This window comes from Glandiceps talaboti, chromosome 13, assembly GCF_964340395.1.
Source record: "Glandiceps talaboti chromosome 13, keGlaTala1.1, whole genome shotgun sequence".
In the NCBI taxonomy this organism is placed as follows: Eukaryota; Metazoa; Hemichordata; class Enteropneusta; family Spengelidae; genus Glandiceps; species Glandiceps talaboti.
Window position 1 is genome coordinate 12028412 of NC_135561.1, and position 18756 is coordinate 12047167.

Genomic DNA, 18756 nt, shown 5'->3' on the forward strand with positions numbered 1-18756 from the left:
TGTGTATTGATAAACAGAATATTCAAGCTGAACTCAAAACACTTGGTAAAACCAACGAAAATTAGTTGAAAACTTGGTTATTATCAACAAACATGCTTCAAAATGATGTATACACTTTTGTGGAGAAAAAAAACGGTATATGTTGCTGGCAGAAACACACAACTGCATTCAGTTCAAATGACTGGCAACATTTCCAAACACTTTGCAGTCTGTCAATCGTGACGTCTGAAAGGTATAAATGAAATCAAGTTCTTGTCAGTCATGAGGAAGCTATAGCTTATCAGTCACGTGATCAATGTTTGTTTACATATTAAATGACCTGTTTTGGTTTGAAAGGTGGCTAAAAATGAGATAAAGGACTATCATTAACGGGTTCGAGTCGAAACTGGAACCAACTATGTACATACTCTACTAGTTTATTTAGTTGTCTGACCTTTCAATGTCAGGTTTGTTGAAACTCTAACATACCAGTGTCTCGTAGTTTTATGAACTTTACATACTTCTCCTATGCATACAGGCTGGGATATAGTCCTGTTTACAGGCGGAGTAAGTCTGGACTCGATCCTAACAACTAGAATTGGGGCCCGACTTACACCGTCGACTGCAAGCGGGCCTACATGTGATATATGTATCCTTATATCGTTGCATATACTGGTAATATTAGACGGAATAAGATATGGATTTGGAGCCTTCAGTAATTATAAGGGTGGGGGGGGGGGGTCAATTTTAATCGCGACAAAATCAGAGGAGAATCACATTTTACGAAAAAGCTCGGGTCTGATTTCCCCCAGCCCTCCCTCCCTTGTAATTACTGAAGGCTCCTATAGATGAGAGTTCAAGCACCGCTATAAACCACATGCCTCTTTCTGGTTTGCGAGAGTGGATTAAAGGTCAAATTATAAATCTTATTTCAAACCGAACATTACAATTATTGTATTGTTGTCAGGATATACCTACACAGTTTTGGAATCCAACTGATTTGTATTCATGTTTGTGTACACGGACATGAATAATGTCTCTATTCCCCTTCTCCTAAATAGTTTACTACAGTGTATTGAGATAAACACGGTGATAAGGATGAATATTGAAATGACCGAAATAGCTTTGCCTGATCTGAATTGCTATGTTCTTAAGATCAGGTCCATTCAGATATAAGGACGTATCATTAGTAATGGCGGGGATGGGTGGGGGATGGATGGGTGGGTGGGGGGTTGGAGGAGGAATTGAAAAACCGTCAGAAAGTTTAGTAAACCCTCCTGCCTCGCTAACTTACAATATTTGAGTACCCCCCTCCCCGTTTATTTAGCAAGGTTTTTTGAATGATCCCGGCCCTTAACTCTCACTCTACAGGTTGACGGTGACCTGGTTATCCATCACTATCCATAATAATTTTGCGGTACAAAACCCTGTACTGTGACAGTAATTAAGAACCATTGAAGTTTTAATTGTTAACTAACCTACGACCTAGTTTCAGGTAAAACTCGAGATGTCTCATCAGTGTAAACACATGATGTCACCGTTTATCAGTCGGGGCTGAGTCACGGGTGCTATCGTGTGTAATGTACCTGTAAATGTAATCGTCTGCTTGTAAACACAGCTGTATAATAGGCAATGTCTTACAAAACAAACGAATGGAAAACATAGAAATGTTCTGGAATATAAATATTATGGGAAATCTAGACTTGTATCCATGCATCTAAGCAATATGTGTCGTGTCGTAAAAATCCCAACACGAAGAAAATCGACAATATTTGACACAGTACCAAAGATTATGACTTCCAATTAAATATGCCGCTTTGTTTATCTGATGGCCCCTGGATGAGCTATTCTGAAACGATATGTAGTTTATCTTTACTTTGTATCAATTCATAGACTGATGTCTTTCCAAATATGGACATAAAACGAACTATCCATAATAGAGAAGACTGGACGAATAATGATACTAGAAATCCGAAAATATCCTCAGGCTGATTATACCTGTAAGAATTAACGAGCAATAATATATATTGTTTTAGAAGAAAACGTACGTATATGGCACTACTGATATTATAGGGACACAGTATGTAGCTATATTATTAGTTTAGGCCGTTAGTTATGCTTTATTTTGAAATTTCGAAATTTTATTTTAACATTCCATATTCTCTAAAACATGTCGAATTATGTGTACCTATTAATTATCAAAATGACATTATTATTTTAATTCATTGCCATTGGTTATTAAGAAATTCACAAAAACACCAGCCTTGATTAGTAGGCTTCTCTTTATATACTTGTTCACAATTGTAATTCTATCGACTCCACGGATGTTTACTTCAACGTTTTAGTGTATATTGTGTATTTTGTATGCTGATTTTAGCCTTCAAAGGAAAAGTTCAATGTTTTGATTTTTGATTTGTACCTCTTGATGTATTTACATATCATATATAACTTTAAACTAAATTTAAAATGTCCGATTTTGTCAAGTTCAAGTGTATCGCCATGCCCTCTAGCGTTCATTCTGAGAATTCGTGACGTCATACCTTTAACGTCATATTATCAACGAACGTACGTAAACAGTGGTTAACCCCTTCACCTGGTTCTGCGGTTTGCCGTGGTTTGTAGAATAGTGTATGGACATGTGAAAATATGGCAGCTATTAACGTCGACTTCTACTGTGCCACGCGATATTTAACACCAATATGTTTTTTTTGCGTTTCAGTAACTTTTTGTCAAAAACGATTCATTTTTTGGTCAAACTATTCGGTTAAACCTATTGTTGTCAAAATCATATTTCATAGCACGTGTAAAGGAAAGACATGAAATGTTGTCTCTAATTCATTTACAAAATAAGTCCCGAAGTTATTAACAAACCGTGTCTTGCTTACCTTTAACTTTAGTTTGATACACATTTTTTTCGGATGCAGAGCAACCAGAGTAGAATGATCTTTCCTATATCCCTTCTCCGGAACCAACAACATGTCCAGGTATATTCGACAAAAGGGGTAAACCCGAGACAAAATTATCACTCGAAAGAAAACTATGTCGGGTCGACATTCTTGTCGTCACTGTTCACTGCTTTGGAAACCTTATCATTCAGAAAAAAATTCCATGACGTATTGCATATAGATATCAACGTTGCACCCATCTCCCAGTAACCTAAAAAGGTAACATACATGTATATACTGTTATCAAACGTTATTGAGTAAAATTAATAAACACCATTGATTGATCAAACTGATAACAAATATGATGTAGGCATGAAGTTCTTTAGTGTTTTTATTTATACTTTTTATTTTTTATTTTTACGAAAATGCCATTAGGTCTAACTGTCAGAATTTATCAACACGTATCACAAATAAACACTTGAAACTACAGGTCAACCATCGGCCAATCCTGTGATTGAAGACAAGATAATGCAGATGATCAAGCGAACCGTCACCACAGTCATACAGAAGTGATGTCAGTGATAATAGTCACGCCATATTTCATTTTCAGAAATACCCTCAGAAGTAAGCCATGTCAATCCATAGTATATACTATATTGAGTGTAAGTAGCGGCCATATTCATGCAAACATTTGCCCATGGTGAATGTTGTGTGATATTCTTTTTTTTCACAAAGCTGTTTGACCCTGGTTTAACCTTTACAATTTCAGATATCGTATGGATCACAATCAGTATTTTGGCGCAGCTGTCAGTTTTAGCCCACGTTCGGTATTATGCTCATGATAAAGTGCCTGTCTGTCTGTCTGTCTGTCTGTCTGTCTGTCTGTCTGTCTGTCTGTCTGTCTGTCTGTCTGTCTGTGTCTGTCTGTCTGTCTGTCTATCTGTCTCACTACCACCTAGCCGTCGCCACCACCACCACCACCGCCACCACCACCACCATCATCATCATCACCACCACCACCACCACCACCACCACCACCACCATCATCATCATCATTTATTATTTTTATTTATTAATCTTTCATATACGGACACCCTTTCAGTGCATTAGCACTGTTCTCCCAATGGAACCTGTTGATCATCATCATCATCATCATCATCATCATCATCATCATCATCATCATCATCATCATCATCATCATCATCATCATCATCATCATCATCATCATCATTTTCTTTATTGTACTCTCTACACATTACAATTATATATAATATTATACAGCTAGTAACATTACTTAAAAACCCAATATTCTGTCTCTCTCTCTTATACATCTGTCGTTTACCTTAAGAGACGTGGGAATCTCTCAAAGAAAATTCAATCACGTATATCAGTCAGTAACCTCGCCATCTAAATTGTGTATGTATGTATGTATGTATGTATGTATGTATGTATGTATGTATGTATGTATGTATGTATGTATGTATGTATGTGTGTGTGTGTGTGTGTCTGTGTGTGTGTGTCTGTGTCTGTGTGTGTGTGTCTGTGTGTGTCTGTGCGTGTCTGTGCGTGTGTGTGTTGTTTGTGTCTTTCGTCCCCCTTAAAAAGCGAACAAAAAATGCGATTGTATGTTTCCAAAACTTGTATTCCAAAGCACAACACAATTCCATACAATTCAATGAGCCCATCCTTGAAGGCAAGTCTGTGATACTTGCTAAGAATTGTCGCTTGAGGTCGCTCTTGCGAACGAGCTCATATTATGGTACCTGGGAACCGCAAACATGCACTTAGTTCATACTGATTCAATGAGGCTACCGACCGCCGGTACCGTAGATTATAGCTTATTTTATCATCCATGCTTTGAAATCGAAGCCAATTAGGGTGTCAATAGGCAATGTTCGTGCAAAGGGTGCAGCGATCATGCTAGTGATGAAATGATTTGATTTCCTATGGATTGTTTACTTATTTACTGTTGTGTTTCTTTCCCTGGATTTGAATGTTCGTGAAAATCACGATTTTTCAGGCCACGGTGTTTTTGATTTTCCACATTACACCTAATCTGTATGTGAATGCATGGTGTCATAATCTCCTAGATAAGATGGTAGGTAAACATTGATATGAAAGTCATACCTTGGGTAAGTATAAGGAACGTTTGTTTTCTTTTTCATTTAGATGAAGAGAATGGAATAGAAGATGAGAAAGGACATTTATAGGAGCGAACTAAAGACTCGGAAGTGAATATTTAGTGTTATTCAACCAAAAAATCGAATAAAATCGAATAGAATAGAATAGAATAGAATCAAATCAAATCAAATCAAATCAAATCAAATCAAATCCAAGCCAAGCCAAGCCAAGCCAATCAAATCAAATCAAATCAAATCAAATCAAATCAAATCAAATCAAAGCCAAGCCAGGCCAATCAAATCAAATCAAATCAAATCAATTCATCACTAACATACTCGCTGTGCAAAGTTGTTCATACAAGTTATTGAAAGAGAAAACAAAATTAAAAACAATACTAAACTATAAGAGACCTGACATCAATACCTCTCTAATTAACTACACTAGCGATTTAGCAAAGAGGTAGAATAAAATATCCACACATTATTACATCGCTTGAAGTAATGTGTGTAGCGTGCAGTTGAACATCGTTGTGTTGACCACGAAATCAGCTTTTCGAAATCAAATGATCATTACTTTATGAAGTGCCCAGATGGTCAAATTTTATTTCAGGTACCTAGAATCTAAAGATCCACTTAATATCAATTATCACATCATTTTAGTTCAACATCAAAGGAGTCAATTGATGCCAATTAGATCATTGTTATAGTGAATTACACTATATAGTAAGGTGGTCACAATAAATTATCGCGGTGTTTATGTGGTGTTATCAAATTAGACACTGTAATGAAACTACCAGATTTTAAACACCGCCGGGGATATTATCAGTCTTTCAGCACCTTATGAAGCATCTTACAAACTTATACACCCTCTGATATACTTAAGCGCCATAATAAGTATTGGAGAAATTATGATCACGTGAACGTGATGCATTGATTCAATTGGCCAAGACAATATGAAAATTGGTACAATTACGAAACACCTCTCTCATAACTCCAACATATAATCTCAAGTTCTCCCAGAGCTTGACGTACACTTAACTGCACGTAGCAACGTTCATCAACATCAACATGAAAAACACAGGGAAAATATCGATTCGGACATACTTATTTCCTCGCTTCTTTTTGTTGATATTTTCCACTGTATCGTCAAGTGCTATAAATGACTTAACGATACTAGGTATAGCAACAATGCCGATGGACGAGACGTCCGTACATTGGATTGACGACTTGGAAGTGGCAGCTGAACAAGTCATTCAAAATATCAACAGCGATACTAATATTTTGCCTGGTTATAATCTCCGTATATCCTGGATATTTACTGAAGTAAGTTTGACAATTCTAACTATTTTTATTCAGTATGAAGGCAATTGCCAATGAATTGATTTTCATGCATGTTGTGACGATAACCCCAATTTTTATAAGAAATAGAATTCTAAATTTTGTGATGTTACTGTAGTTTCAACTGAAGATTCATTCCACGAACCATCCCATCCTTGGTATAAATTCTATAGATGTGTGCCGGCACTATAAACGCATATGATTTAGTTCTTTACATACAATGTAACGCAGAAAAGGAAGAAACTTCTTAGTCTGAGTGTAACAAGATTTGTAGAAGGGTAAGGAATTGGGGGGGGGGGGGTCAAATTATTGTACATGTGTACCAAACCTTATTAAGGGAGTAGGTCCCTAATTCACCGACAAAAAAGCATAACAAATCTCTAACGAATTTAAATCATGTCACCATCTCTTATATTTTAGTGTGATACCAACATTGTAGTGCAAACGACACTAGATGCAGTTATGTTGTCGACGAAAGTGGCGATACTCGGTGTAGCGTGTCCATCGTGTACAGAGGCGTATCTCACGGTGACCCAGTATTTTAACCTTGTACAGGTACGATTAACACAAGCTAGTATTTGGTTTACACATTTTACCAAAAATTATCTTTTAATGAGAATTTATTTTTGTTCGTATTTGTATTCAAATAGCAAATAGAATATAATCAAATCCTGGTCTTTGTCAGTCATAATTTTTAAAAACTGAGGTGAACCAAGGACTCCATCATCAACAGATCATTTATACCAGCTGTACTGCATTGGAATGATTTGATAACCAGTGTGTTGTTACTAGAAACGAACCAACCAACCAACCAACCAACCAACCATACGTGTAATTTAGTCACATTTTCTTTGATTTCCTTGAACTGACCACTTGTAGATAGAAACCAGGTCAACGTCACCAGTCGTGGTGAATCATGACAAGTATCCGTTGTTCGTACGAATGGTAGGATCCGATGTTTTGCACAACGTTGCAAGGAGCAAAATTTGTCGTCATTTTGGTTGGGATCAAATTGCAGCTGTGTATGAAGATGATTGGCATATTGATAACGTAAGTAATAACATTAAATAATTACATATAATATAGCAATATTATAAATCTTCTATGTTATTTGTGAAACGTAATGAGCGAGCGAGCGAGAGAGAGATAGAGAGAGATAGAGAGAGTGAGAGAGAGAGCGACAGAGATAGAGAGAGGATAGAGACAGAGAGAGAGAGAGATAGACAGACAGACAGAGTCAATAAGACAGTCAGAGACACAGAGAAATAATAGTTACATTTATTACAATTAGTTACATTGTATACATGTGTATCTTTAAAAACGTCTTCTTCGTGTCAAAGGTCATTGAAGATGTTGTGAATGAATACAAAGCAGAGAACATTACGGTTAGGTTAACGTTAACAGAAAGACGTGAAGATGACAACCCTCAAGGCATCATTAATCAATTAATGGCAAGTATTTAAAAATTAACTCTTAGATATAACCTGAACCTCTTTAACTTCCCCAACTCCATTAACAATTCAATCAATGTGAATTTTAGTACATACCATCATTAGTAAACGTCTTAACAACAAACATATATAATTGCATGTTTAGGCAAAAAGTAGCTGATTTTAATCGAATTACCTATTGGGTTGGACAATACAATGTAAAAATCATAACATTGCTTTAAAAAAAAATATATTGTAACTGTATCGGCTATTTATGACGGGTAATTCGTTGCATATGTACAGGAAATGGATGCAAGAGTAATTGCTTACGATGGCTCTCCTGAATACGCAACGAAATTATTTTGCCAGGTGAGTGATATCAATAACATATACACGTGACTGTTATATATAACTATATATATATATATATACATAACTAGTATTAGAGATATATTATATATATAGTATAGTTGTATATAACTAGTATTATAGATATATAAATGCTAAAACTAATTATAAATATATCACACACTACAGACACATTGTGTACTTCTAAAACTTAATAACCCACATTGTAATTCCAGAGTGTATGTATTGTATGTATATAATCATATATCTAATTATACCATTAAAATCACACTTGGTTTATACCCTTGTCTTTAAATCCCCTTTGACGGTAATAACTCCTTTGAGTACTACAATTATAGTAATTGAAGGCAATACAGAAAAAGGTGGTATTATGAATTGTCAATGTTGAAGTACTCCGTGTGTCTTTATTCACAGAATGTGTCATTCAATTGATTGAATTATTATACTGGTGCAATATTAGTAAATCTATTTTGCATAAAAGCTAATAATGTCAGCAGTGCAGGAATAATATTAAATTGTGTTTGCATTGTTACTCTTTTTTTACTTCTGTTCGTCTGTCTGTCTGTCTGTCTGTCTGTCTGTCTGTCTGTCTGTCTGTCTGTCTGTCTGTCTGTCTGTCTGTCTGTCTGTCTGTCTGTCTGTCTGTCTGTCTGTCTGTCTGTCTGTCTGTTCCTCTGTCCGCCTGTTTGTCTTCGCAAGCTTCCTGTCTATCTGTAAAGGATCATATTACACGATGCAATCATGAGAACGTTTTATATATTTATATAACTGTAGGCATATATGGATAACCTATATGGAAGTAACTACGTATGGTTACTAAGAGAAGACTTAGTGCAGGATATCATTGCTACTGAAAACACCAATGATAGCTGTATTAAGACAGATATACTACAAGTTATAGAAAACGCCATTCTTACTACAACCAATGATCATACGCCAAGACAGACTGGTGGATTGCAAGATAGTGATGTTGTTCTTGATGGTATATGGTCCATTGCATTGGCACTTAACAAGGTGTCGACAAATTTAGAGGTAAATATGATTAGAAATTATGGTGATGTCATTTATATACCCCTGACTTCCATTCAAATGATGCATAAAACTTACTAAGGTAGCGACAGAAATCTTGTTTTGAGTATTCTTCTTTTAAAGAGAAACACAGAAGCCCCACATGCATGTCAGAAGGGAAATAAACAGTACACAATGCATGATGGGGGACACGATAAATCCATTTTCTTTATATTTATTATTAAGCATCAACAGAGACCACATGGTTCTTATGCTTGTGATATGAAATCTTGCTCCGAGTCTTGTTCACGTGCATAATCTATCATCATGCATGTTGCTCAAACCAGTTATGCTTACCATGGGTTGATCATATATTTACATATATGTACTCAGGGCAGACATGGCAACATGTTTTATGGTAAGAATTTATCTATTAGGTAGGTATTTTTTTAATAACATTATACCCCTTTCTATCTGAAACATTACAGCAACGAACAAAAGAAGATCACGGTTTCCGAAATAACAACTTCACGTATGGCGACCCAGAAATGGCAAACATGTTACACCAAGAACTAGCGAAATTACAATTTACTGGAAAGACAGTAAGTAATTTAAAACTTTGACTTAGTGAGAATTCTGCTCTGTATTTTTCAGGTCGACGAATAGTTATTTTGAGAATGAACCTCTGAATGACAAAAAATGGTTTAACGTATTGTAGATGATGTGTGGACTAATTTAATATTTATTTGTCATATCAGTGGAGCACTTGGAATATAACCGTATAACATTTGACAGTGCACAACCCCTAAAACTCAGTCACTTGTTTAATGACTACAAGTTTTCGTAATACTCAGATAATCAGAGAAATCGTCTATATCAAATAAATGCTGAACATGTTTGAAAATGTTATGCAAATTTGATAATGGCATGCAATACTATTTGTATACAATATATTGAATTTTTCAATAACACGAGATAGAATCTTTGTACGCATATTATATTTATATTTAGCCAATTTATGTAATATTTTGTATAATTTCTCATGATTTTTGTAGGGTGATGTTAGTTTTGATGATGATGGTGAGAGAAAACTTCCAGTTACCATCTTCCAAATCCAAAGTAAGTACTAGTATTGGGAACTTATTCGACAGTCATAATCATTATAGGTTTATATATCTGTTCCTTTTAAAAACATTTTAAGTCAGCGTAAATATACAATTTGCTATAATTGCTATTGCTAGGGCGTAATATGTCCCAAGCATATAAATAGTTTTATAAATGCTGTTATTTTCATTTCCAACAGACAGTGAAATTGTAAAGACTGCCGTTTATGATCCAATGGATGGAATAACGATAATAGAAGGAGAGGACTTCCGTTGGAAAGGTGAGGGTATTAATGTACATCCTTGTAGGTTAAAAAAATGATACATGGTGTATTTTGATTGCTAGATGGTAATTTTAGAAAAAAATATGCTTCTCGACTAACTGTACTTGAAGGATTATATAATATACTCTTCAACTGTGATGACAAAGAATACTCCGAGAAATTTTCAATTTTCTTCACATTTTTACAACACATAGGAAAAACTATTATTAGGTTCAATAGAATTGGAGTAACTGTTGTAAATGTGTTACAACAAGTAGTCCCTGACAAGTTGATAGAGGTTCAATAGAATTAGAGTTATAAATCTGTTAATGAGTGTTAAATACTCCTTGGTGACAAATTATATTTTAATAACAATTCTTGTAGGTGAAAAGAAAATCCTCCTTAAATGTCTTTGTATACGAAATTTAGTTCCCAATAAGCTGAATATATACTTAGGTCAGATGTGAAAGTAGGACGATATCTCAAAGGACTAAGTCTTTGTGAATGTCGCCAATTTTCTTCATATTTTGTGTTACAGTAACAATAGCTTCATACACAATTAGAGCCACGAGTACAATAGTAATAATTGAACTGTAAATTAAACGTGTTAATGAACGATGAATGCTTCTTGGTGATAAATGGAAAGAATACATGCATTGTTGTCGGTCATAACATTTCTTACAAAGAGGAAGAACCGCTTTAAATCACAAATTCACTTAAAACTGACTTCAATTTTCATTAACTAAACACAAGAGTGTCTTCAGGCCGATATAAAAGACCTTTCTTTAATTAAAATCCTAATTTGATGTTGAAAAATGCTGTACCTCATTTCTTGTTATCTTTAATATTTCATTTTTAAAGCAACATTTACAACAAACAAAACGTTACACTAATGGAACATAGAAGTCGATGACTTTATATACGTACTGGGATTATCAACAAGCTGAATAATTATGAACTAAATAACTTAAAGGCTTTGTCTATGACATCTCTTAGTTCTTGTCTCCTACAAAAGTGTTTTTCACTGACATGTCTCGTGTAATTCATCTACATATCTAGGTAACCAGGTTCCCAAGGACAGCAGAGATGTGTTCACGAAGATACGCTATCTCTATTTTCCTCTCGTCTTGGCATTTGATTGCCTGTCATTGGTTGGAATACTATTCACAATTGTTCTTGCATTGGTGTATTGCTCATTTAGAAAGAGGTAGTAAGTATATGATTGTAAGCACAATAAACAATCTAGATAAAACCTCAGACCACTATAGTTATAGTGGCCTGAGGTAAAACAAAAGGACGCATGACGTTTATATTCAACACAACCAAACTAGCCCACTTGTAGACTTGAACCACTATCGCTACTATGCTATTCCACTATCCTAACTGACATGTTAAGTTTTAGAATTTTCTCTCCGTTCCCAAGTCTACCATTACGACTATCCAGAACTAGTATTTAAGCCTCACCCGCTATACACATAACGTGTGCAAAACATTAGCATAAATTTGAATAGAATCGACGTAGGCGTCTACGACATCTAATTATGCATTTATCATGTGACCTGATTATGTTTAATTATGTATTCGACCAATCACGCTGTATATAGGAATGCAATTGGTGACTAGCTCTGAATGGTCGTTAGAATAGACTTGGAACGATAGGGAAAATTCAAAGTCAAGTGTCAGTTAGGATAGCGGAAATAATAACGGTAGTCGTTCAAGTCTACAGTTAGGCTACAACCAAACTAAAAGAGACGGGTAACATGTGGAATAAACGTGTTAGACTACAAGCTATGATGCTACAAAGGAATGTTGTAAGTAAGCTTTACTGCACAAAACTGCATCACTGGGAAAGATGTGATCATTATATTTGTCTGGTTACCACACTTAGATTGACCCCCACCCGGCCCGTACACACTTAAAAACTAGTTTGGAAGGGATATGCAAGTTTGGTCATTAGCTACATAATGCATTTTAGACCAATTTAGTCTGCAAATTAAATGTAATCTCATGTTTGACCAATATTGCAAGCTGTACACTCAGATCTCACATCTGATACATTTTCGATTAGACTATCTGAACCAGTTATGACGAACATCCAAAAATGCATGCCCCAAAGGGTGATACGCCATCAGAAAGTCATTTGCATTCTGTTTTCCACCTGGGATTTGCCCTTACACCATCTCCTCTTTTAAGTTACAATCAGAATCGTATCAGTAAGCGATACCAAGTATACAAAACTAGCAAATTCACAGACATTTGTCACGATTGATATCACCATATTTATAACAGTCGTACATGATTTGTTTATGTGTATTTTTATGAACAGTCCTGTCCAGAAAACGGACGACTTCAGTTATAATTACATTGTTATACTTGGATGCTTCTTGACATTTGTGGCTGTAATACTCCATGGAATAGATGGAACTATTGCTGATAAGTATATGTTGACAATACTTTGCAAGGTATTGTATTTAATGTTCCTTTTTAATATATTCCCAAGTTATATTGTTATATTATATATACATTGATATCTACGATATATCATATTTCTTATGCTGTTATTAAGGTGTAATGATTCTGTGGGATGAATTTCACTGTAAACCAAAGTTCTTCACCAAACTTTCCAATACGAAATATTGTTTCTGGTCTTGTTGGAAATAATTCAAGATTTTTTTCGGGGGGGGGGGGGATGTTAGGCCATCTTGTTTTGAGCAAACGATAACATTTTACTTAACCACAACGTTAGCAAAATATTAGGCTGACACATTGAATTCAAAAATGGTTTAATTTTTTACAACATTTTGACTTCTATTTCAAACAAAATTGTACAGTGACACGTGATTTTTCAATTAATGCCTTTACGAATAAGTTGCTAGTAAACACTGCTGAAGTTGATGTAGATGGAATGCTGCTGGAATTCGACTTCTAGTCATTATCAGAGACGAAACTCTGCACTTGTTAATGAAACCTATCGTTGCTTTAATTACACGATATGACTCGCCGTCGAATGGAAGCTGTATTCTATGATCTAGCATGTGAAAGAATGTTTTGAAAAATTAATCCACGATTTTTCGATCGTGTAACCAAATATCATCCTAGTTAAAGCAACAAATTATATAATCTTAAGCGAAACATCCATTTTTTATTTTTATATATTATATTATTGTATGTTAACGCTTTTGCTGGTTCTTCCTTTTTATATACGTTTTTAGATCCGAGTATGGTTCCTGCCCATTGCATTCTCTTTAAGTTACGGGACTCTGGCTGTGAGAATATTACTCATGTATAGAGCTGTTTTTGTAAAGCGACGTTTCGTTAATAATTATGTAAGTTTAACCATCACCATCGTTATACAATAGATTATTCCAGAATACAAACAGGGAATTGAGAATACAGCGCCTTCGCTCAAATTAGGGGTGTCATCATCTCATAGTACTGTATCTTAAGAGCTTTGTTCCTTGTATTCTATAGAAGTGTAAATCAGGGATGTTTCTCGCATTGTGCAGACATCGAGGCAAGCAGCAGTGCTCTATGATTAACCGAGTAACCTATACCATGTATACCCCCAAGGTACACACAGACAGGAAAGGTGGAAAGGCCCATTCTAATTACAATATGATTTCAGCAATGATTTTTCGTCATATTTCATCTATACATTTTCAAATCCATAATCGAAGTTAATTTGACATCATTGATATACATTCACCTCGAGAATCCGTTATTATGATATATATAGTAGCACCACTTTAACCGGGAGAAAAATGTGTAGATTGCAAACTTTATTTCGAAAATATAAACATAACTTAAGTGAGTTGTATATATTGAATTTCTTTAACTGACACAGTCGTCAATTCAATTACTTCCCTTTATGTGTGTGGAATGTATCACCTTACTTTGAACAAGACAGTTTTGTTTGTTTAATTTTACAGCATACGTTACTGCAATTTGTTTCTGTTTCTATTCAGCAAATCCTCCTACTTCTCATCAATTATTGATTGTGTAGGGTAACTCAGTATACCTCATAATGTATTAATTCTCTCTGTAGTCCGATATCACTAAGACATACTATATCCTAACATTTATGGTAATCATCGATATGGGTATCCTGTTGTCATGGGAACTACTAGATCCACACATGTTGAAAAGGAAGCACTTTGATAAAGAGGTATTTATTTGTAAATGTCGATTCTTCCTTTTCATGACCATTGTTTGACCCAGACAGCTTACACCCAGGCGTCTCTGGAGGAATGCGAAAAAAGCCTATACACTCCACACGAGAATTTCAAATCGCTAGAATATCTCTCAGAGAGAGAGAGAGAGAGAGAGAGAGAGAGAGAGAGAGAGAGAGAGAGAGAGAGAGAGAGAGAGAGAGAGAGAGAGAGAGAGAGAGAGAGAGAGAGAGAGAGAGAGAGAGAGAGAGAGAGAGAGAGAGAGAGAGAGAGAGAGAGAGAGAGAGAGAGAGAGAGAGAGAGAGAGAGGGGGGAGGGAGGGAGGGAGGGAGGGAGGGAGGGAGGGAGGGAGGGAGGGAGAGAGAGAGAGAGAGAGAGAGAGAGAGAGAGAGAGAGAGAGAGAGAGAGAGAGAGAGAGAGAGTGAGTGTGTGTGTGTGTGTTCATAATTCGATGCAAATTTATTAATTGTATTCAAACACAGTACCTGGTAAATATCTCGAGTGTAACACAGGGTCTGTGTAGTTCGTCATCTTTCTATCTGTGCATACTTCTCTTCAAGATATCGTTTGAAGATTCCATGCTGTCGGTATCTTACTCTTTAATTGTCTTTGTTAACAGGACTTTATGGATGAAACCATCAAGACTGTGACAATAATCTGTCACAGTGAATTCCGATTATACTGGACTGCTGCCCTCTATGCTTACAAAGGCATACAGATCATTCTGGGTTCTGTGTATGCCTACGAAAGCAGTCTTTGTGTAATATCTCGGCGAATGCAGGAAACTCGGTAAGTTGTACATTGAATTAGCCAATAGAATATATCCTATTGAAAAGAAAACTTTTACATACTTTTCAGTAAAAGATATTGACGAATTCTAGATTTTCTCTAAATTCTAGGTATTCCTTTTCTTATTTACGCTATTTGGTAAAAAATCTCTATACTCCTTATGTCTGTAATCCTGGAATTCCATTACTTAAATTAACAAAAACTTCGTTTATTCGTGAAACTTTTTTATTGTGATGGAGACAAAGCAACACACTAACAAGTGTTTCACGTAGCAAATGTTCTGAAACGTGTAAAATAAACTATGTACAGGAAAATCTAAAATGCGTGTTTTACTTTCAAACACAAAACTTTGTTTTCATGTTATCTTTTGCTTATAGAGGTCTTGTTGATGACAAAGTTAATCTAGCTTGCAGAGAAAAAAAGTAGTTTCATCTCAAATACTGATTTCAAGCACCAATTTGAAATAAAGTTTCACTCAATATTACACTTCTTAGTAGTTTTTGTCTTCTCAATGATCATGTCAACTGTAGACTGGTATGGTATATCTACGCTGTGAGGACAAATGATTCAATCAATGTCTCACTCAAGAAAAAATAAGATATGCATGTAATTCATTTTGATTGATATTATAGGAATATTCGCGCATTGTTGTACATCATTGGTTTGATATCGTCAATTGGAGCATTAATTGTGTTGTTATTGGAACAGTATCCATATATCGCCTACTACGTGACTGCTGGATTTGCGTCTTCGTCAGCTATTATTGCATTGATTGCAATGTGCAGTAAGGAGGTAAACAGTTTAATTTTACTTAACTTTGCATGTACACGCCTTAGAAATGACGATATCAACTTGTTGTCACTTTCTTCAAGTAAGGGCCACCCGATTCCTAGTTTTTAAAAAAGTTGTGCTTGTTTTTGAAGTAGCTATATGGAAGAAGATTGGGTATTTATTTTGGATTTTTAATTCATGAAACAATTTTATAATGGCTTCCTATTTGAACAATCAATGTGAAACAACATATGCAAAGTCCTTGTTTGTATCTCAATAAATTGCAAAACATTAATACAGATGCGAGAATGAATGTTCTTTGACTCTGGGTCCATACTTATTAATGAGATTTCTACTCACTAGAGTCTAATAAATGTGTAAAATATTTGTTATTTTACGCACATTAACAAACATTTTACCCATATTTATTGGTTTTTGCAATGTATTGAGTTTCAAACGCAGACTTGGCTATGTTGTTTCACATTGATTGTCCAAAATAGGACGCCATTGTTTTATATATTAAAAAAATCCAATATAAAGACTAAATCCTCATCCATATTGCTACTTTAAATAATAATGGGTTGGTTTGTAAAATAACTATTCGTCGCCATGTAGATTTTTGAAAAAAGGTAAAAACTGATTATCCAATCTCAGAAGAAAAATTGTCGCACCGAATACTATGTTAATAATAATAATGATAATAATCTTTATTTTATACTGGTAGTTCTTTAAGTATATAAACACTTGTCTCCCAAGAAGTCCAGTGAGGGCCATCCCTCATGGGCTCAGTGTTAACTCTAGAGAAATATAAGGATAATGAATCCAACATTTTCAGTATGTTGAGAATCTAACTTCAACTAAGACCACAGTAGTATCGTTGTCTTCAGGAGTTTGAAATCGTGTTGCTGTCTATAAAAAAACCAACTATGTCTATCATTGCAGATTGTTACATTGCTGCCTCGGACGTTGACTGGTGCACGCAAAAGTATGAAATTTGTCAAACGCGAAGGTGCCATGAAACGTACACGAACCAAATCTGAGAGATCGTCTGTGTCAATTAGCAGTGATTATAAAGCAAGTCGTCATTGGTCAGACGTATCTCTAGCTACGGTATCACAGAATGCTGTGTATCTTGGGTCTATTGCGGAGGGAACAAATAAATCGGAGCTATTCAGAAAGGTAATTAAGTCAGAAGGAACAGACACGTCGTATGACTCCCCCAAACTTAGACATACCTACCTTTTTACCTCTACCGTCCGATATTTCACACGTATCAAACTTGAAAAAACATGACATGCATTTGCCTTGGGGGTGTGGAGTGGGTAGGGGAGTGGGGGTGGGGGTTACACCATATGTGCAGTGGTTCGACCCCCACTTTTTCAACATATGTAGACTTTTTAATGTTAAGATTAATGTGTTGAAGTTTTATCCATCTCTTTGAAGGCACAGCGACTTCAGGTTATATTTATGACTGCAAATCCAATCCGCTAATTTTCAAAATGTTGGGGTCGTAACAGGCTTTTAAATGAGTGAGTGCCCCAGAATTGGGAACGGATTAGTGCTGCTGGGCGCGCTGTTAAACTGCTCAGCAGAACAATCTTCCATGACTCTGGGGTCAAATTTGTCACCTTGAAACTTGGACAAGTAGACCATTAGATCCTATTTTGTGGCTGAAGTACTAGTGTACGTTTTGACCAGTATTGAAATCTATATATGCTTTGAGCTTGTATTTTGAATTCTCATGTACACAATCATGCTCCTTCTGCCCAGGAGTTTTACATTTCTAAGACATTTTCAAATCTGCTGAGTTTATCGTGCACATTAAAGCTCCTATCACCAAAATCCTATCCCCATTTAACATTTCCAATGTCCTATTCTTGGTAAACACTTACTTGCTGTCTTTTATGCATGCCGAAAATATTGGCCTGTGTTTGTGTGTTCTAGCTAAACCTTAGACAATTTCATTTTTATGTTTTCATTTGCAGAGAGACGGGAGCATATTCATGCACACAAGAGAAAACACTAACGATGATAAAGTTTTCAAGCTTCAGCAAGAATTAAAACGGCTAAGACAACAGTTGGAGATAACAGATGCTGAAGGTGACGACACAGATGCAAAAACTGAAGCCGAAACCGACGAAGTACCTAAGCTTGCGGTGCCAGAATTGGGTAGAGAAATACCAAAGTCGCCAACAACGTGTAGGAAATTACTTTTGTCCGTAGAAGCCCAGCTTTCCTGTGAAATGAGTAATGTTCGTGAAGTTGAAGTAGATGAAGATGTAGATTTCATTAAGCAAAGCGGTTATACTAATGACAAACCTCCAGTTGTAGTCAAGGTCACCGAATCTTCCGATGACCAATGATTTTTCTAAGTAAAATGGCGTCGGCCGGTCAGAGGTCAACCGTGACACAATAAGACGAAAGGCGCCATTCGAACAAATCTTTGCGAGTATCTTATGATATTTAATTAAGTGTTGATATAAGTATCCCAGCAATTTGGTGTTACAGACAATAATAATTACATAGCAAGTA

The 18756-nt window shown here is 35.7% G+C and overlaps 1 protein-coding gene across 1 annotated transcript; it reads left to right on the top strand.

The window, feature by feature from the left end:
- The first annotated feature begins 6172 nt into the window (after positions 1-6172).
- Positions 6173-18587, top strand: LOC144444250 (gamma-aminobutyric acid type B receptor subunit 2-like). The gene is made up of 16 exons (XM_078133662.1): positions 6173-6307; positions 6743-6877; positions 7202-7372; positions 7663-7773; positions 8056-8121; positions 8896-9153; positions 9618-9731; positions 10185-10248; positions 10433-10513; positions 11555-11705; positions 12822-12957; positions 14541-14660; positions 15284-15453; positions 16086-16245; positions 17167-17403; positions 18210-18587. Exons 1-16 carry the CDS (start codon positions 6173-6175, stop codon positions 18585-18587), a joined length of 2487 nt encoding a protein of 828 aa, XP_077989788.1.
- Positions 18588-18756: the final 169 nt, after the last annotated feature.